Below are 17,975 nucleotides of genomic sequence, written 5' to 3' on the forward strand. Positions count from 1 at the left end.
AATAATTACATTTACAATATACAAGTGTTCATTTTTACTGTATATTAGTGTCAGACACTAAACAGCAGTAAGTACTCACATTATGAAGACGTCACGTTCCGGAAAAAGTCCTGTGCGTCCTCAGGAGAGGGAAAAATCCTTGGCTTGCCATCAATAATTTATGTTATTTATCTATTTATTTATTCAGTTTATTTCCGACATGGTTACATTCACTTTTTTTTTTTTTTTTTTTACATTTTTTGTACATGCCGAAAAAGGAGACGAGAGAAGCAGTTTGCTTATCTGGGTCCCGTCCCCTGTTTTACCATCGCAAATTTACATGGGTTTACATGTCTCTCTGGTCAAACATTCTTGAGTTGGTCTGAACAGTCCTTTTTTGTGTATTCTCATCTGTAGTCAGTGTTGTCTTGTTTTTATTCCTCTTCCTCTCTATCGTTGTTCATGTTGGCCTTGTTCCCTGCCAGACGTTGTTAGCATTCTCTCAAAGTAGAAGGGAAAAGTAGTGAGTAGCTTTTTCCAGCTTCCCAAAGCTTTTTCTTGATTTTGTTGTATTGGCGGTGTTTTTTGAATAGCTCCGCGCTGAAATCAGGATAGATGAAGATGCGGTTGCGGAAAACAAGCTTTCTTTTCCCTGGCCAGAAATGAAATCTTGCACAATTGGAACTTAATTCATTTTCCACAAAGGCATCTATATAAAATAAAAGGTTGGTCAAAATGTACAATTGTTTGTTGATGTTTGACAACCAATTAATTCAATCTAAAATAAAATGAAAAATTCTTAGCAAAACTGAGAAAATAACCTCCATTCAATGCTGTTTGGATGCGGTACATTACGTTGAATCTGATTGGTCGGCTATGATGTGATGCATTTAATTGTTGTCTGGCCATTTAATTTTTTGTAGTTTCACAATGTCCGTTGATCATTTTAAAACAAAAAATTCTACTTTACTCAGTAACGGTTGGGTGTAGAAATGTAATGAATTACTTATTTTAAAATGTAATGAAGTACAACTGATTGACTGACTGATTTAGAAATATACTCAAAAAAGTACCAATAAAAGCAACTCAATTACAGTAACGTGAGTACTTGTAATCCATTACTTTCACCTCTGCCTGTCAGATACTAGTTTAGGTAAAGCCAACATGGCAGAGCACTGCGTGTCAATGCCACTTCACCTAAAGACTCGAGTTGTGGAACAGGAAAACAAAGCTGAGTAGCAGGTGATCCTCTAAGCCCCTCCCCCCGCCTGGGTGTTGGTAAATGCTCCTGTCTCATCTAGTGTTGATGTGTTGTATTTGATGCTCAGAGAAGAGCAGATCGTAGGTGACGGGTGAGCGGCAGCGAGCGTCCGCCCCCTCAGGCTCTGCTAATGCTCCTTTAACCTCCATTCAGGTTCAAACACACTCGTTACATCAAACCTGCCCAAATCGTCAGTCGGTGCCATCAATCTTCTCAGCTCTTTGTTCCATCCAATCAAACGTTCCGAGTGGGTCTATACTGACACCATCATCAAGTCAAGTGTCAGTGTCAGGATGCATGTAGAGATTTCTTTTCAAACTACGGGTGAAAGTACCTTTGCAAAAAAACTTGGATGTTTTCTAATTCTGATAATTTTAGCAGGAAGGAACCCGTCTGCACATTAAAAATCAACACTCGGATGCAAATTGTGGCCTTAAAGGTCCAGCATTATGGTATTTTTCACCCATCTCTAATTGTTCTAATGCTGCATTCGATTGCACTTGAAACCCGGAAAGATCCGGGGCGTCAATTTCGATCTTTATGTCAATACATCAAAATGCCTGCTGGGAAAAAATGCCTGCTGGGAAAATATATATTAGTTACTAGAAAGAGAGAGAGAGAAAGAGAGACAGAGAGAAACATCATATATTTCAAGTAAGACTTGAACGCACCAGCGGGGCGAATCCTGCATGCATTTTTGAACCATAGACTATAGAGAGTGCATTGAACTATACAGGTATCATTACTTACACAGAGCGGCATTCAAATGAACTGAGTTTGGGAGAAAAAAAACCTATTACAGAGTTATTCTGCACTTTTAGTAACACACATGCCAAATTAGACGGCAGACAAAAGTGAAAGTTAACATCTAACGGTGGGCGACGCCATTTTGCTAAAACGTCATTCCGACCGACTCGGGGTGCTTGGATCCTGCCGAGTTCCCAAGTCGGGGTCCCTCGCTCAACCGTTGTTTCATTGCACTTTTACGATTTGTTCTGTCGGATTTATCCGGGTTCTGAGTGCAATCAAATACAGCATAAGAACCCCAACAACAAATTATTTTAGGTTTATTTTCCCAAACTTGCCTGTTTTCCGGAGTTTTAGCCCCCTGAAAAGTCACTCTCAGACCGCTCCTAAAAACAGGCTTTTCTTGGGGCCTTCATGCATATGTATAAGTGGGCGTTACTGTACATCCCTACTCTACGTCACATCTTTATTACCATTGCAATTTTATTTTACCATCCAGTATATCCACACACACTTGTTATTGTTTTTAAGCCAAAAAAAACTGCACATTACAGTAAAACACATGGCTATTTAAGCAGCTATTTTGATTGTGATTTCGACAAATGCTGCCTCAGCATGTGTTTATCGCAACAGTGGCTGCAGAGTAAATCATTAACAGTTACTTCCTTGTCATCTTCAACTCTTCTGACCACAAGAATAGTCCAGTTAAGACGATAGTCTATTGTTTTGTCAAACCACTGCGTCACATTGGGTCACAAACATGTCAGATCGTGTCAAAGGCAATACAAGGCAGTATAACAGCTACTAAAAGTAAAACTGATTGCTGCGCTTCGGATTATCTATGTACTTGAATGTAAATATATTACTGTGGGATTAACCTCCCTTCACCATGTTTGTTTTAGCTGTGAGGTAGTTTGAGAGGGAGGAGCTCACATTTGTATAGGGTAGGAGGAGCCATTTTTCTCAAGAGGAGGAGTTTCCCCTTAATGAGTCATAAGGGGTGAAAATTCCAACTGTCCCATTTGGAGCTGACTTTCTACAAAATATGGAATAGCAAAAAAAGGAGGAAACAACTTTTTCAACTTTGGCTCTGAGTGAAGCTAAAGGAATGTATACATCACTGTAGCAGCACCTTCATAAAGTGATTTTTTTTATAATACTGCCCTTTTAAATTTCGGCAAATTTTGACTGGAGTCACTTTCTGTCCTTTTTGTTTTGGCTACACTTTTAAGTAAACAATTTTTATTTAATCTTATTTGGTGGATGTCATCCAATCTAATCAGCAAAAAGTTAAACACTACTTTTATTTCGGTTTACATGTTTCTAGGGTATACAGTACACTCCAGTTTTTCACCAACAATTTTCAGAAAGTTTAAATGAAGAAATTGTAATGGACTGTTGGCAAAACAAAATGAGCGTAGAGCGCTTTATGTACGTCTCAATTAATGACACAAAGAGTCGTGTTGAACTACTGAGAACTAAACTAAACGTTTAGTTAAGAGCTCTCCTCTTAATCATCCTGTGCCTCTTTTCAGTGTGACCTCCAGGGAAAACTTTGGCTCTGTAATTAAGTTTCTTCCCTATCTCTGAGAATGCCAGCCAGCCATCCAAAAATCTCTTTCCCATCCACACCCACTCAGGCAAGTCCGAGAGCCACGAATGGGCAGCAATTATTCAAATTAGAGCTCCAACTGACAAAAAGCCAGTTCCAGTACTCTCGCCTCAACAACCCCCACAATTTCTATCTACTGATTAGCTGGAGTAGATAATCATTACGCTATCTAATTGACTAAATGAGTTGACAAAGAGAGGAAGCACATAAATCAGTAATTACCAACCAGGGAGTCAGGCAGGGGCTGCTGGGAGTGAAATGGAGAGGCGAACTGCTGGAGAGAGGGATGCCAACAAGTTGCGAAAAGACACCGTCATTGCTCATATGTGGTAAGTTTAGTGTTGATCAGCGCTCGCCTGAGGGTGACAGAGCTAAGCTGTTGTGAAGGACAGTCGTTGGGAAAAAATGAGCTGTAGTCTTACTTTCAGCAAACTCAGGACCAGACAGGGTGAAGTCACGCTGCACAATTACAACAGAGTTTCAGATACAGAATAACCTGATGTCAATGTGAGTGCTATGCGCTTCCACCACTAAAAAAATAAAAATAGAAAACTGATGTGGAAAGTCATAATTATCAGTTAGTGAATTCATAATTATGGGATGAAAAGTAAAAGTTATGAGAAATAAAGTCAATTATGGGATGAAAAGTCATAATTATAAGATAGAAATTCTTAATTATGAGAAATAAAGTCATAATTATGAGATAGTCATAATTACGAGAAAGAAAGTTTTAATTATGAGACAGAAAGTCTTAAATATAGCATTGAAAGTCACAATTATGAGATAAAAGTCATAATTACGTGACAGAAAGTCATCATTATGAGAAAATGTTTCTATGTAAAGTTCCAAAGAAACAAAATGACAGAATCATTTAGCAATAAAGAATTATTTATGTGCTTCTACTATTTTTTACACTATGTACCATGTGTTGAGTTCTAAGAACTGAATAAACAGCCAAAATATGTGTTTTGCATGAACTGTTATTCAAAGTGTCATTAAGAATGTTAACAGTCAGTGTTGATACACTGACAGCAGGAAATGCTCAGTTTGCATCTCATAATTATGACTTTATAAGTTAATAGTCCTAATTATGAGATAAAAAGTCATAATTATAACTTACCGTGGTGATTGTTATTTTTTTTTTTTTAGAGGCGTAAACGGGCTTATTGTCCCGTCTTGCCTGTCAGTGACTTCCGATCTTAAGCAGTGTTTGATAGTATGAGATGACTGTAACAAGTACCTTCTTTCATTCTTTACACTTCTACACATTTACCGATTTCCATGGACGTGAGAGGCACAGAAGGCATAGCTGTAGTGCAGCAGCGTTGGGTCGACGAGCACGTTGTTCTCTGAACATTCCATCAAATCCTTCAGGTAGCTCAGGTGACGGTGGCAACCTCTGACGCCGTAGCGAGCGCAGTACTCATCAAGGACGAAGACCTGACCAGGACTGAACCACCCCTGTAGAGCAAACACAGTAAACACATACTGTACGTCAACTTCTTCATCTGTTAGTTCCCTTACTTTCTAAGTCCTCCCTTATGTCCGACTACAACATTTTGCTCAGAATTCTGTGAAAAAAACATCTAATATAGATCATGATGATGAAATGAATGAGTGATAACACACATTTTAAAGAATCTTATTTTGCAAAAAAGTGAATGAAACAGTATTTAGTGTCTCCTCAATAGATTTATTTCTATAGTTTTTTATCATTTACAGTCACCTCCCTCCTAATGTGGAACCAAGACTGACCTTTGTATTTTCAGTTCATGTTCTAATCAAGATCATTTCTATCATTATTTTTATTTGTTCTTTATGTTATATATTTTTTCTCTTATTTGGTGTGTTTTTGTGTGTTGCTGATATTATTTAAATTATTCTCAGTGTGTGTGTTTTTGGTGTCGTTTGGTTGTTTCTCTGTTATTTTTGTGTATTTTGTAGCGATCTGGTGTCTTTTTCTCTCATTAAATGTGTCGTTTTGTGTGTTGCTGGTAATAGTAAGTGTTTTTCTCTCTTAGTGTGTGTGTGTGTTTTTTTTGGTGTCATTTTGTCTATTTTGTTGTTGTTTGTCTGTTTTTTTTATTATTCAGTTTATTTTTCTCTTATTTTGTGTGTTTTGTTGTCGTTTTGTGAGTTGCTGGTAATACTCAGTATGATTATCATTCAACTAAAAATAAACATATAAAACTCCATATTTCTAATGCTTTAATTTGTTAACTTTCCTCTCTCTCTCTCTCTCTCAAAGTTACCCCCTGTAGTGCCATCGTGTACCCCTAGGGGTACACGTACCCCCATTTGAGAAAGGCTGTGTTAGATCACACATTTATCTGTATTATTCAGATAATTCACACTTGTTAGAAACCATAAGTCACCACACAATCTGTACCGGAAACACATTATTTACCGTAGTTTTTTAAAAATAATTCTGTTAAATCCCAATTAAAAAGCAATGTCTGGTTTTCATTAGTTAATTTTCAGTAATTTTTTAATTTATTACTTTTGTCAGTTTCAAGTTATTTCAGTGACCATTGTGGGTTTCTCTTTCTTTAACTGAAGGGTACCATCAATTGTGTCCACATGTGTTTGTGTATATATATTATTATTATGTATTATACATATAATTATAAATATAATTTTAAAACACATGGATGAATCCGTTGTTTTCCCCTCAACCACATAGCAAAAACATCCTTCCCTGGTTTAAATGTTCGTTTTATTTAAATATCACAGCATGTGACGTCACAGAAGCTCTGTCGTAAACATTGCGAGTGAAGGAAGTGATGTAGTCCAGGCACATGCACAGAACCGACCGTGTTTCCGGTACAGATCAGGTAGTGACAGGCGTCAAAAAAAGAACGGCGTCAAGTTGCTATTTAACATTAGGATCTCCACTAGATTAATAAAAAATCAGAAACGTGTGGAGAAACTGGAACATACAGAGTTGTTCATTAATCCATTCATCCAGTGCATGATTACTAAATTAAGCTTAAAGCTTACAATGCTAATTAGGATTCCTCAAGGACGGACTGCAACAAATTAGCACCTCCAGTAAGCTGTTGGCACGTGCACACACCCGTGGCTTTTTGATGGGTGACTGGCAACGCAGTAGAAAAGACGCAAGTCAACACAAGATTCTCAATTAATCGATGCTTTTCAAATCTTTTTATGATGGAGTTTGATTGCAAGCGATCTCAGACCTCGATTTGCAAACAGACCCATAGTTTTTATCTTTGATGGGGTTGAATTGCATGTTTTCACCTGGACGATCTAAGCGGCCTTTACAGAGAATCAAACCCTGTCACGGTTAAAGCATACTGCACAGGTGCTGGTGTGTATGTGTTTTTTAATTACATATTTGATAATTAATTAAACTCATGGCATAATTATAATTGTAATCATAATTTTAAAAATCTGTTGCTGCTGTAATCACAAGTACATTTTAATGGAGTTAAGATAAATGACTTTTTAACTGTAATTGCCATGAAAATTCTATAAAAATGATTTATTTTATTTATTATATAATTCAACGCTAAACTGATGGAACCATCTTACAGTTCTATGAACAGTTCTACACATACGTGGTTAATAATTATTAAAATGTGTTTCATATCAAGCTTTCCCACATTGTATCATTTAAAAAAATGTTAATCTAGGCAATAAAGGCTCAAATGTCCACACCAAAAATATTAAAACTTGTATTTTTTTTATTGATTGCGAAACCTAATACAGTAACCAATAGATAGGAAAGAAATTAGTGTATTTTACAGCTGATTTATGACCTGTTATCATCAGAGATGCAAACAGAAAGACTAACACAAGAAAAAAATGTATGTTTATTTCAGGCTCAGTAATTGTGATCAATTGGAATTGAAATTTAGTAATTGAGAATATAATTGTAATTGACTTTCTGAGGACAAAAAATAATTGTACTTGCAATTTTTAAAAAAAATGATTGTTACTGGTTGAAATGCTTTTACTACTCTTATAAAATAGAAGTAACAGTTGGATAATCCTCTGAACTACACAGTGATGCTTAATGCATTGTGGTAGGTTTGTCTTTGGGCCTTTTAGGGTCTCCCCCCCCCCCCCCACTTCTTTAAGTTTGCTTGTTATCGTCTTCAGTGTCTGTCTGCATTTGTACGCACGTCTGTGAGTCGGAGCTATTAATATCACACTGCGCAGAGAGGATGAGGGCCCCCATCGACGGGCACGACGCAACAAGATGTTACTCTGTGACAAACAGATGGCGAGCTGCATTCTTGGCGCTGACCGCTCAATTAGCAGCTAACGAACCGACTGCCTCGTTAGCTTCGTCCACGGTGGACACTCGTCTGTGTCAGAGCTCCACCCCCCACACACCCCCCCACTTCCAGTCCGGGCAGCGTGACGGCTCAGAGGCTGCACACACTGCTTAGTAACCTTTCATCAGCTGAGAGCAACAATTAGGATTGTATGTTTCACAGTGGGGTTCCGTGACACCAGGGTGGATTTTTCTTCTTTATTTGGAGCATAAAGTTTGGTAGTGGCAGATGGGACGAACAGAACAAACACAGTTTAACATATTTGAGCAGAAAAACAAAGCAGGATAAAGTACAAACCCCAAACATATAATCTTAAAAATGTTTCTACTTCCTTATTGTCTTTGGTGATACACCCTGAATACAGTATATATGCAGAGGTGTAGAGAGTACTGTTACTTTATGAATTTGTACTCAAGTACAATTAAGTCATACATAAAATCAGACCCTCCAGGTATTCGCAATGTTGCGATCGCAACAATTAACCCCCTGGGGCATACGGACGCGCTGGAGCGTCCTGATCACATGATCGTTTTAAAGAGCCAATAGCGGCAAAGCGCAGCATCCTTGGATCGCTGTTTCAACCTGTGTGGAAAGTGCAAATTTCAAACGACAAACCGGTTTTTAAATGATGGTGATAGGCCGAATAAAAGTGGAAATATGAGGGAAAATGTGCATGTGTTTTTCCGTACGACTCCAGGATTTTGAGGCGTGCAGGAAAGATTGTGGCCGACCCCTCCCACCCCGGTCATAAACTGTTTCAATCTCTCCCTTCTGGAAGAAGGTTTCGGTCTATCAGGACCAGAACCTCCAGACACAAAAACAGCTTCTTTCCCTCTGCCACCATCCACATGAACACACCCAAGTCACCCACTGAACCCCCCCCCCCCCCACCCGATCACCACCTCCATGATGACATTATCTGCTGCACTGTGTATATATATTTATATTTATCCTTTATTCTCTATCTATCCTTTATTTATCCCTCATCCTTTATGTTTATCATTATTATTATTATTATTGTTGCTGGGTTGTTCTTTCTTTTTTTTCTTTCTTTTTTGTTTGTTTTGTGCACCAACTACCAAGACAAATTCCTTGTACTGTCCTTAAAACTGTACATGGCCATTAAAAACATTTCTGATTCTGATTCTGATGAGGCACAAATAATTTGTCTTTCCCTGTATTTGTGATTCATACTTTTTTTTATAAATAGTTGTACAAAATCACCTGAGACATGCTGTGTGTTTTTTGATTCATCTGTATATAACTTTTTGAAATATATAGTTTAGATTTGCGATACAAGCAATAAAAATGATTCGTTAAACATGTTTGTAAATTTTATAGTAAAAAAAGCTAACTTTTTCCCACTGGAATTTGAGTATTAATAGTGGTTTTAGATCCACTGTGTTAATACAGTATGCCATATTAAAGAAAAATGATACCAAACAAGGCAAGGTTTATGGATTTCCTTATATGAAATATAAAGGTGAAATCAAATGCAGTGAAAAAACAGCAAAAACGCCTTACGCCCCAGAGGGTTAATGCAAATTCAGCATGGCCCTGAAATTCTGTCCAATCATTGCAAATTTTCACAATTTTAACCAATCTGACTTAAGCTTCCGGTCGATTCAGCAGCACAACGTGGCTGAAATCCGTCAGCCGTGTGTAAACCGCATTAACTTATGAAGCCGGCACCCGCTGGGAGTCCCCAAGTGCGACCGGAATCACCATTTAGTCTGATTACAGACTGTGTCACAACAGCCAAACTGAATCTTTCGAGCCAAATAGCGGCAAACGTGTCACACGAACGCAACTGTTTTAATGATTTCCTGCTGCTTCTACAAAGACTTTTAAGGAAAATAACCACATGAAACAAACATCAAATTGACCAGTTTAGGCAAAGTTATAGAAAATAATAAAGCCTCAAAAATGTTGCAACTTTTGCCGCAGTTTTTTAAAAAAGCTGGCGCAAAATCAGGCGTTTTAGCTCACAACAATCACAGAAATTGGCAGCAAAATTCTGGAGGGATAAAAAGTAGCTCAATTAAATAGTACTCAAAGTAAAAGTTACTAGTTACTTTCACCCCCCATGTTTATTTTTGGTAATAAACCTTGCCACGGTTCCCTTAAACGGTTAACGGTTTCCAGTAAACATCTCATGTATAAAATTAAAAAGGACGAGATGAAATTTTGCACAACTAGAACTTAATTTATTTTCCACAAAGGCATCTGTATAAAATAAAAAGCTTGTCAAAATGTACAATTCTACTTAAAATAAAATAACACCAATTGATTCAATTTAAAATAAATAAATTCTCAGGCTCTAAGTATTGCTACATTTATGAACTGTAAAATATTTTTTTTAATCGTGTGGTTCTATATACATTACATTATTACTATATATCATGTTTTGCAGTGTGTATATCATATACATACTGTATATACCTTTATAAGGAAGTGTACCCATTGTTCGTGCTCTGTCTGATGAAGGGCGTGAGCCTGAAACGTTACATTTTTCATTAAACCCTGTCTTTTGGAGCTACAGTATATCTGGTGTGTGGACTCATTTTTGTTACTTAGGTCACATCATTGATCTCAAAATCTAGGTATTAATTCAGTCATTATCAAGATCAACAGAAATCTCAATATTGATAGTTATTCTAATAATGGGTGAATGATATGTCTGTGCTAATGACATCAGACAAACCTAGTAATCACATACTGTAATTATAAATGTGGGAACTTTAACTGTAACTCTTTAGCTAACCTGATCATTTTACTGCTTTCTTTTGCCTTCAACTTAGTTTGAGTTTCTACGTCAACAATGCAACACAATCCACCGTTTCTCTTTTTTTAACACCCTTCTGCTTACGAAGGAGAAACATGCACATGCATTAAACTGGCTAATTATATTACCAGTTTCCAAAAAAAGGGAAGCAACTAGGCAGCAGCCGGGCATGAGAACAGGTCTGAGTGAAGTCTGGGACAACAGCATTAAATAAAAGGTAGACACTAGACAAAGACGTCTCAAGGTCTCGTCAATGAAAAGTGCAATGGAGCCAAAGTAGGTCAGAATGTTGTGGATTTAAGGTAGATATTGGTTTTTGGATGTTGTCCAGTTCAGTGGTTCACGACCTCTTGACCTTTTCTCTTCTGCTTCACCAGACAGAGTTTTAAGAAATTTGTGAGGTCCTGGGACCACCACAAGCTGCTAATGATGGGCTTTGCAGCGGTGGTTTGTCTATGTATCTATAGCTAGAAAGGGTTCACTGTTTGAATATTGCAGTGGTGATTTTATAAAGCCTAAAGCTTCAATAGCTGGGTTTCCATTACAGATTTTTGCAAATAAAAGCGATATTTCGAAATGTCGACAAAGTTTAATTTCACTTTGAACTTGTTTCCATTAAAGTCTGTTTTGGGCAGCAGCCTCATAACTCCCGTGAAATCTCAACCCGTGAGACTTTGCTGCAGGAAGAAGGACGCTCCAAACCTCCTTATAACACTCTGTAATCCTTTGTTGTTTCACGTCTAGTGTGGCAGTAATAGTTTTTAAGTATAATGCTTAGAAATGTCCCGGTCTCCTCTTCTGTCCACACGTACTGCGCCATGTTTATACCGTGTCATGTTTTCTCTGACAGAAGTGATCATGTGACCAGGTACCTCACGTCATGTGAACAGCTACGTCACGTTCTGTGACGCGTAATTGCAGAAAAAGTGTTTCCATGGAAATTTTGCAACACATTTCAATATCAAAATGTCTGAAATTCCTCCTCATGAAAGCGTCAAAGCTTCTTTCGTTGTTTCTTGTCTAATGTGGTATTCATCATTTTTAAGTATAATGCTATGTAATGTCCCGGTCTCCTCTTCTGTTTATACGTACCGTGCCATTTTTTCTCAGAAAGAAGTGGTCATGTGCTGTGTAAAAAAAGTGTTTCGATTGCACATTTGCAACACATTTCATTATCAAAATGTCTGAAATTCCTCCTCATGAAAGTGTTAAAAAACCTTTTAGCGATATTTGAGTGTTTTTTCAAAATTCAGTTGTTTCCATTACCAGGTTTTATTGCCCTATTTAGATTTTGTGCATTTCCAAGAGTAATGGAAACCCAGCTATTGAGTAAATGCAAATAATGAAAAGCAGAGTGACCAAAAATGTATCGATATCTTCCAGTCGTCTTGGCAGAGAGGATGTTAATGAGCTAATCAGATGTAATCACAGTGTGCGTTTCTCCTGGTATCAATTGAAAAGCACCTGTAATAAAACCAGTTCAGAATGTGAATAAGTCCAGCCATAGTCACATGGAAACAAAATCCACACATACATGTTGACAATGTCTCTGTACATGTATTAAGTATTTGTTTCCTTTTAAAAATCATTAACGTTTTGCTCGTAGAATGCCAGAGAAAATACAGCCAATCAGTTGTATTCGTGATGTTTCATCTTCCATTTCCCCCACAGAATTCTATGGACCAACAAAACACACTAGGGTAATTTTAATGGAAGTGTCCACTAGATTGAATTGTAGTCAAGTACAATTATGTTATACATAAAATACTCAAGTATAATTAAAAAGTAGATCAAAAGTAAAAATTACAAGTTACTTTCACCCCTCATGATTTTTTGGGAAATAAATCTTGCCACTGTCGCATACAGTAAACATCTCGTGTATAAAACTAAAAAGGAAGAGAAGAAATCTTTATTTTCACAAAGGCATCTGTATGAAATAAAAGCTTTGTCAAAATGTACATTTCTGTTTTTAGATGAAATAACACCAATTAATTTAATTCAAACAAATAAAAAATTCCCGACTCTAAGTAGAGCTAAATTTATGAACTCTAAAACAGAGAAAATAACCTTCATTCAATGTTGTTTTGGTGCCTTACATTAGTTTCACAATGTCCGTTAATCATTTGAAAACAATACATATACTTAAGTATAAGTGACATTACTGATTTAGAAATGCACTCAAAAAGTACCAATAAAAGCAACTCATACATTACAGTAACGTGAGTACTTGTAATCAGTTACTTTCACCTCTGCCCACATCTAATATTTACGCTCACACATTCTGATAACCTGCTGGTTACAGGTATGTAGATAACCCTAGTCCGTTGCCACAGCAACTACCATAGCTATGTTAATGGAAGTCACTCACCAGTTTAATTTAAAGTATTACCAGTGGTTTGAATTGAAGAAAGTAGTTTTTAGGTTGAGTGCTCAGTGCTCCTTAAAGAGGCATTTCACACCATTTACACTGATGGAGCTAGTGGGCGCTGGGCCTCGGCTCCAAAGCAAATGTTGGCCTAATTACTGTTGTTGTTATTGAGTTCAGCTCTTGGTGAATAAAATATGACCTGGTCCATAGCATGAATCCAAACTACTTCTCAACAGATGTCCCCCCATGCTGCGGCTCTGGCCTTTTCTCAGAGTGCTCAGTGAATAGGGGCTCAGGTTGGAACACAAAACCCTCAAGTTTTCACAAAAGGCTGACAAGAGAAGAGATGGGGGCGGAGTGAAAGGATCAGTCTAATTGCAGGGCTGTGGGGAGCCCTGGTGAAGCAGGTAAAGAAATGAAAGGGTGCACAGATGTCACTTTGGTGAACATCTTTTTCTGCTCCGTTGAAAAGGAGCGAACGCGGCCGACGCAACACCAGCTTGGACCGGTCAATGTTTGGGTTGGAGGCCACGTCTGATGGCGCTGGAGACATCATTGTAAGGAATAAAACCTGAGGAGTTTGGTTCATTGTAATTCTTGTCTTACTAGTACCTCCAAAAGGAGTCTGAACCAAGTATTAGATGCTGTGTGCGCGCTTTGAAGTCAATTTTTTTGAAGCAGCCACTTGACACCAGCGGAATCAAAGAGCGGAGTGTAGAGAGCTGTGAGGTTCAATGTAGATCACAACTATTATTTAATGGGTTCACCTCACATTCCATAACAACATCCACCTTCTGTGTTATGTTTTGAAAGGTGAGCCGTGTCCCAATAGTCAATAATAATTAAATCTGTGAGATGATGTAATCTTAAAGGTCCAGTATTATGCTGTTTTTCTCCCATCTCCAATTGTTCTAAAACCCCAACATAATATTTGAGGTTTATTTTCCAAAAATAGCCTGTTTTCTGGAGTTTTAGCCCTTTGAAAAGTCACTTTCAGAGCGCTCCTAAAAACAGGCTGTTTTTTGAGTAGGTGTTTATCACAGCAGTGGCAGCTGAGTAAATCACTGCTAGTCTTCCTTTGCCTCCTCACCGCCTCTGGTCACAGGAATAGTCCATTTAAGACGATAGTCCATTGTTTTTCCCGACTGCTGCGTCGCACTGGGTCACAAACATGTCAGATCATCCCATGAAGGCGATACAAGGTGGTATAACAGCTACTAAAAGTGAAACTGATTGTCAGCGCTCTTCCGTTTATCTACTATATACTGGATTATCTATATACTAAACGTAATGGTATTAGCTGTTAGCTTTGTTTGTTTTACATGTGAGGTAGTTAAAGAGGGAGGAGCTCACATTATTATGTAGGGTAGGAGGAGCCAAGATTGTCAGGAGGAGGAGTTTCTGCGTTATGACATAACGCGAGAAAAATCCAACTCGCCTGTTTGGAGCTGACTTTTTACAAAATGTGGAGGAAATAGAACTTTTTCAACTGTGTCCCTCTGAATGAGGATAAAGGAATGTATATATCACTGTAGAAAAAACATTATAAAGTGATTTTTTTCATAATACTGACCCTTTAAACATCTCTCACAGTCTCCAATTGTTAACCTTTACTTGATGATGACATTGTGTAACTGAGTGTGTGTGTGCACGTTCAATTTGTGATCCATTCAACACAATTGATGAAATGATCTGAATGAAGCATCATAGCCCTTAATCGAGAACAAAATGAGCAACATCAAACTCTGACATTGGTCACTTCAAATCATTTCAAAATTGCTTTTGTAATTGTAAATACATTGTAATTGAGTTCAGATAATTTACTTTGTAATTGTAATTGCCATGAAAATTCTATAACAATTGTCAATTATAATTCAATGCAAAACTGGGGACCCATGTCACAGTTCTATGTACAGTTCTACACATATGTAGTTATTTATTAAAATGTGTTTCATATCAAGCTTTCCCACATTTTAACATTTAAAAAAATGTAAATCTAGTGGTATGCTGACACAAAAAAAGGCTCAGAGACCCAAACCAAAGATATTAAAAGCAATATTTACATTAATTAGGAAGCCTAACAAGGTAACCAATAGATAGCAAAAAAATTAGATGATAGATTATCGTTTATAATGTATTTTTACAGCTGATTTAGGACCCGTTATCATAAGAGATGCTAACAGAAAGCTAACACAAAAGGTTCACTTTTATTAGGTTTATTTCAGGCTCTGTAATTGTGATTCATTATAATTGAGAATGTAATTTTAATTGACTTTCTGAGGACACAAATTTATTGTAATGTAATTGTAATTGTAATTAAATGCTGGTCACTGTAATCGTAATTGAATTTAATTGAACACGGGTAATTGAAAATGTAATTGTAACTGAAAAAAACCCTGCCTTGTATAATAACTTCTCTCATAAACGTAAATGTTCAGTGCGTTTCTAACGGTGCAGAAAATGTGTCTCACTCTGACACCAAGTTTAGAAACACTGTGTGAAGGACTTCACTCATGATGAAGATAAGAACCATGTTTGAATAAGAGTGGATAAAGAACCCAGTTCGTCCTTTAATCCTTTCCTGATCTCTTGTTTGGTTTAGATTCAGCACATCTCGACACGATGAAGAGGAAGATTTTGCTAAGATGCACACAGCTCGCCTACATACTTCTCCAGGCTTCTCACCCCTCCTCTTTATCCCTATATCCTCCTCTTCCATTGAGTCCCCCCAGCAGTTGTCCATGAGGGTCATGTTCTTATTTGGTAAGTATTGATTAGAGCGTTTATCCTTTCAATCAGTGTGAGAGAACCCCCCAGGCTTAACACACTCATCTTCTTCTGAGCGTCCAAACAAGTCTGTTTTCTTTATATAAGGTTTCTGTTTATTCACTACTTTTATTGCTACAACAACCTGTTTGTTTAATAATGTCTTTACATGACTGTTTAAGAACCCAACTTGCAAATTTGTTCAAATGTCAAAAAGTTCAGTGTGCACAGTTCTTTTTCTTATTGAATTCCAGAAAACATGAAGATTGTCATCGGCCAAACTGAACCTCATGGGAACTAAAGTTACGCTCTTCACTCTGGATTACGCCAGACACGCTGTTGAAATGAAACCCGTTGCCGATTTTAGAAGGTCACTGAACACAGGCGGTGTAATGAAGAGGTCATCTAGTACTGCCAGCAGTGTCAGGGTCTTTGACCCCTGCAAGAGCAAATATGGTGGTTTAATGGTTAAGGAAGTGGGCTTGTAATGGGAGGGTCACTGGTTTGAATCCACCCTGGACCATCACTGTGTGATGTTGAGCAAGTCCCTCAACCCTAACTGCTCGTGTTGTACGTTGCTTTAATGAAAAGGAAATTGTGATAAACTAATAATTAAAATACGGGCTGGCCATGAGATTTAAACATCACTAAATCCTATTTACAGTGTTAATGTCCAACTCTGGCCTGGTAATGTGACAGGGATGATTAGTTTAAAAATAGGATCTGTTATGAAAAGAATGAGTTAATTCGCGTGGGTCAGACATGGGCAACTTATCACAGTGGGAGCCACAAAAATGTGGTTGATCTGAGGGGCCACGTTATAGAATATTGACTAATCCTAACATTATTACAGGAAAGAACAGATATTTCTGTTTTGGGATGTTTTTGTTGCCAACGTTCGATGTAGTCCTTAAAGTGTGGAAGAGAGAATGGAGCATGATGTTAAAGAAGCAGGCTTGTATTTGAAGGCTCACTGGTTAGAATCCAGCCTGGGTCATCACTACCCGTGTTCCATTACCCTTGGAAATATGCAAAATCTAAATAGCGCAATAAAAACTGGGAATGGAAATACCAGAATTTCGAAAAAACACTCAAATATTGCTTAAAAAGTTTTAACGCTTTTATGAGGAGGTAGTTCAGACATTTCAATGTTGAAATGTGTCGCAAAAGCGCTATGGAAACCCATTTTCCGCAAATAAACATCACATGACCCCTTCTCTCCGAGATAAAATGGCACGGTACGTCTAAGTAGAAAATGATGATTACCACATTTAGACGAGAAACAATAAAGGAATACAGTGTTATAAGGAGGTTTGGAGCGTCCGGCGAAGTCTCGTGGGATGAGATTTCACGGGAGTTACGAGGCTCCTGCCCAAAACAGTCTTTAATGGAAACGTTCAAAGTGCAATTATACTTTGTCGACATTTACAAATATCGCTTTTATTTAGCGAAAATCAGTAATGGAAATCCAGCTAGTGTGAGATGTAAAGCAAGTCCCTTAACTTTAACTGCTCATGTTGTACGCTGCTTTGGAAAATTTTTTGATAGCTTATTTGTCAAAACTGGACAAATGGTGTAGGAGGGGTCAAAAAATGGATAACAATAGCCTCCTATATCCTATAGAAGCTAATTGTGTTTTTCGGCAGGGGTTGCTAGGAGACAGTGTGACGAAGCTCTCGTGTGAATATCTAACTTGTACAATGATGTCGTAACCAACTGGTGACATGTAGGTGGCAGCAGAGCACCTTTGGATGAGAGATCACCCATGACGAGCAGAGCTCAGAGGGAGAGGAAAAGAGTTTACAAGACAGAAGATGGCACTACGAGAGTCGATGCTGAAGTTCCCAGAAGCTCACAGTAGCGCATACTGACCAGAGCATGTGTGGAACTCAGTGGACTATTGAGAGTGTAGCGATGGTGAGATAAAACAATCAAAAAACAGGGCAAGCGGTGACAGTCGGCATGTCCGGGAGAAGGAGGAAGTGGCGTGTGTGGAGAATGACGAGAGGAGAGACTTGGAGGAATGCCAAAATACAGTAAAAAAAACCCCATTAAATTCTGACATAGATAGCAGAATAATGATAATTTTGCCACCAAAAGCCCAGTCTCAGTGTTGTTTTTGTAGTTTTATAGAAGGAAACTAATGTTGAGGT

General features: G+C 37.8%; 1 protein-coding gene across 11 annotated transcripts in view; it reads right to left on the reverse strand.

Annotated features, from left to right (window-relative positions):
- cadps2 (Ca++-dependent secretion activator 2) overlaps positions 1–17,975 on the reverse strand; it is a 230,459-nt gene that overhangs the window by 75,828 nt on the left and 136,656 nt on the right. For all 11 annotated transcript variants that reach the window (XM_028449449.1, XM_028449448.1, XM_028449438.1 and 8 more), the window contains exon 13: positions 4,873–5,060. In XM_028449449.1, the coding sequence (XP_028305250.1) occupies positions 4,873–5,060 (188 nt within the window). The remainder of the gene's footprint in view (positions 1–4,872; positions 5,061–17,975) is intronic.

Source organism: Gouania willdenowi, chromosome 6 (genome assembly GCF_900634775.1).
Source record: "Gouania willdenowi chromosome 6, fGouWil2.1, whole genome shotgun sequence".
Taxonomy (NCBI): Eukaryota; Metazoa; Chordata; class Actinopteri; order Blenniiformes; family Gobiesocidae; genus Gouania; species Gouania willdenowi.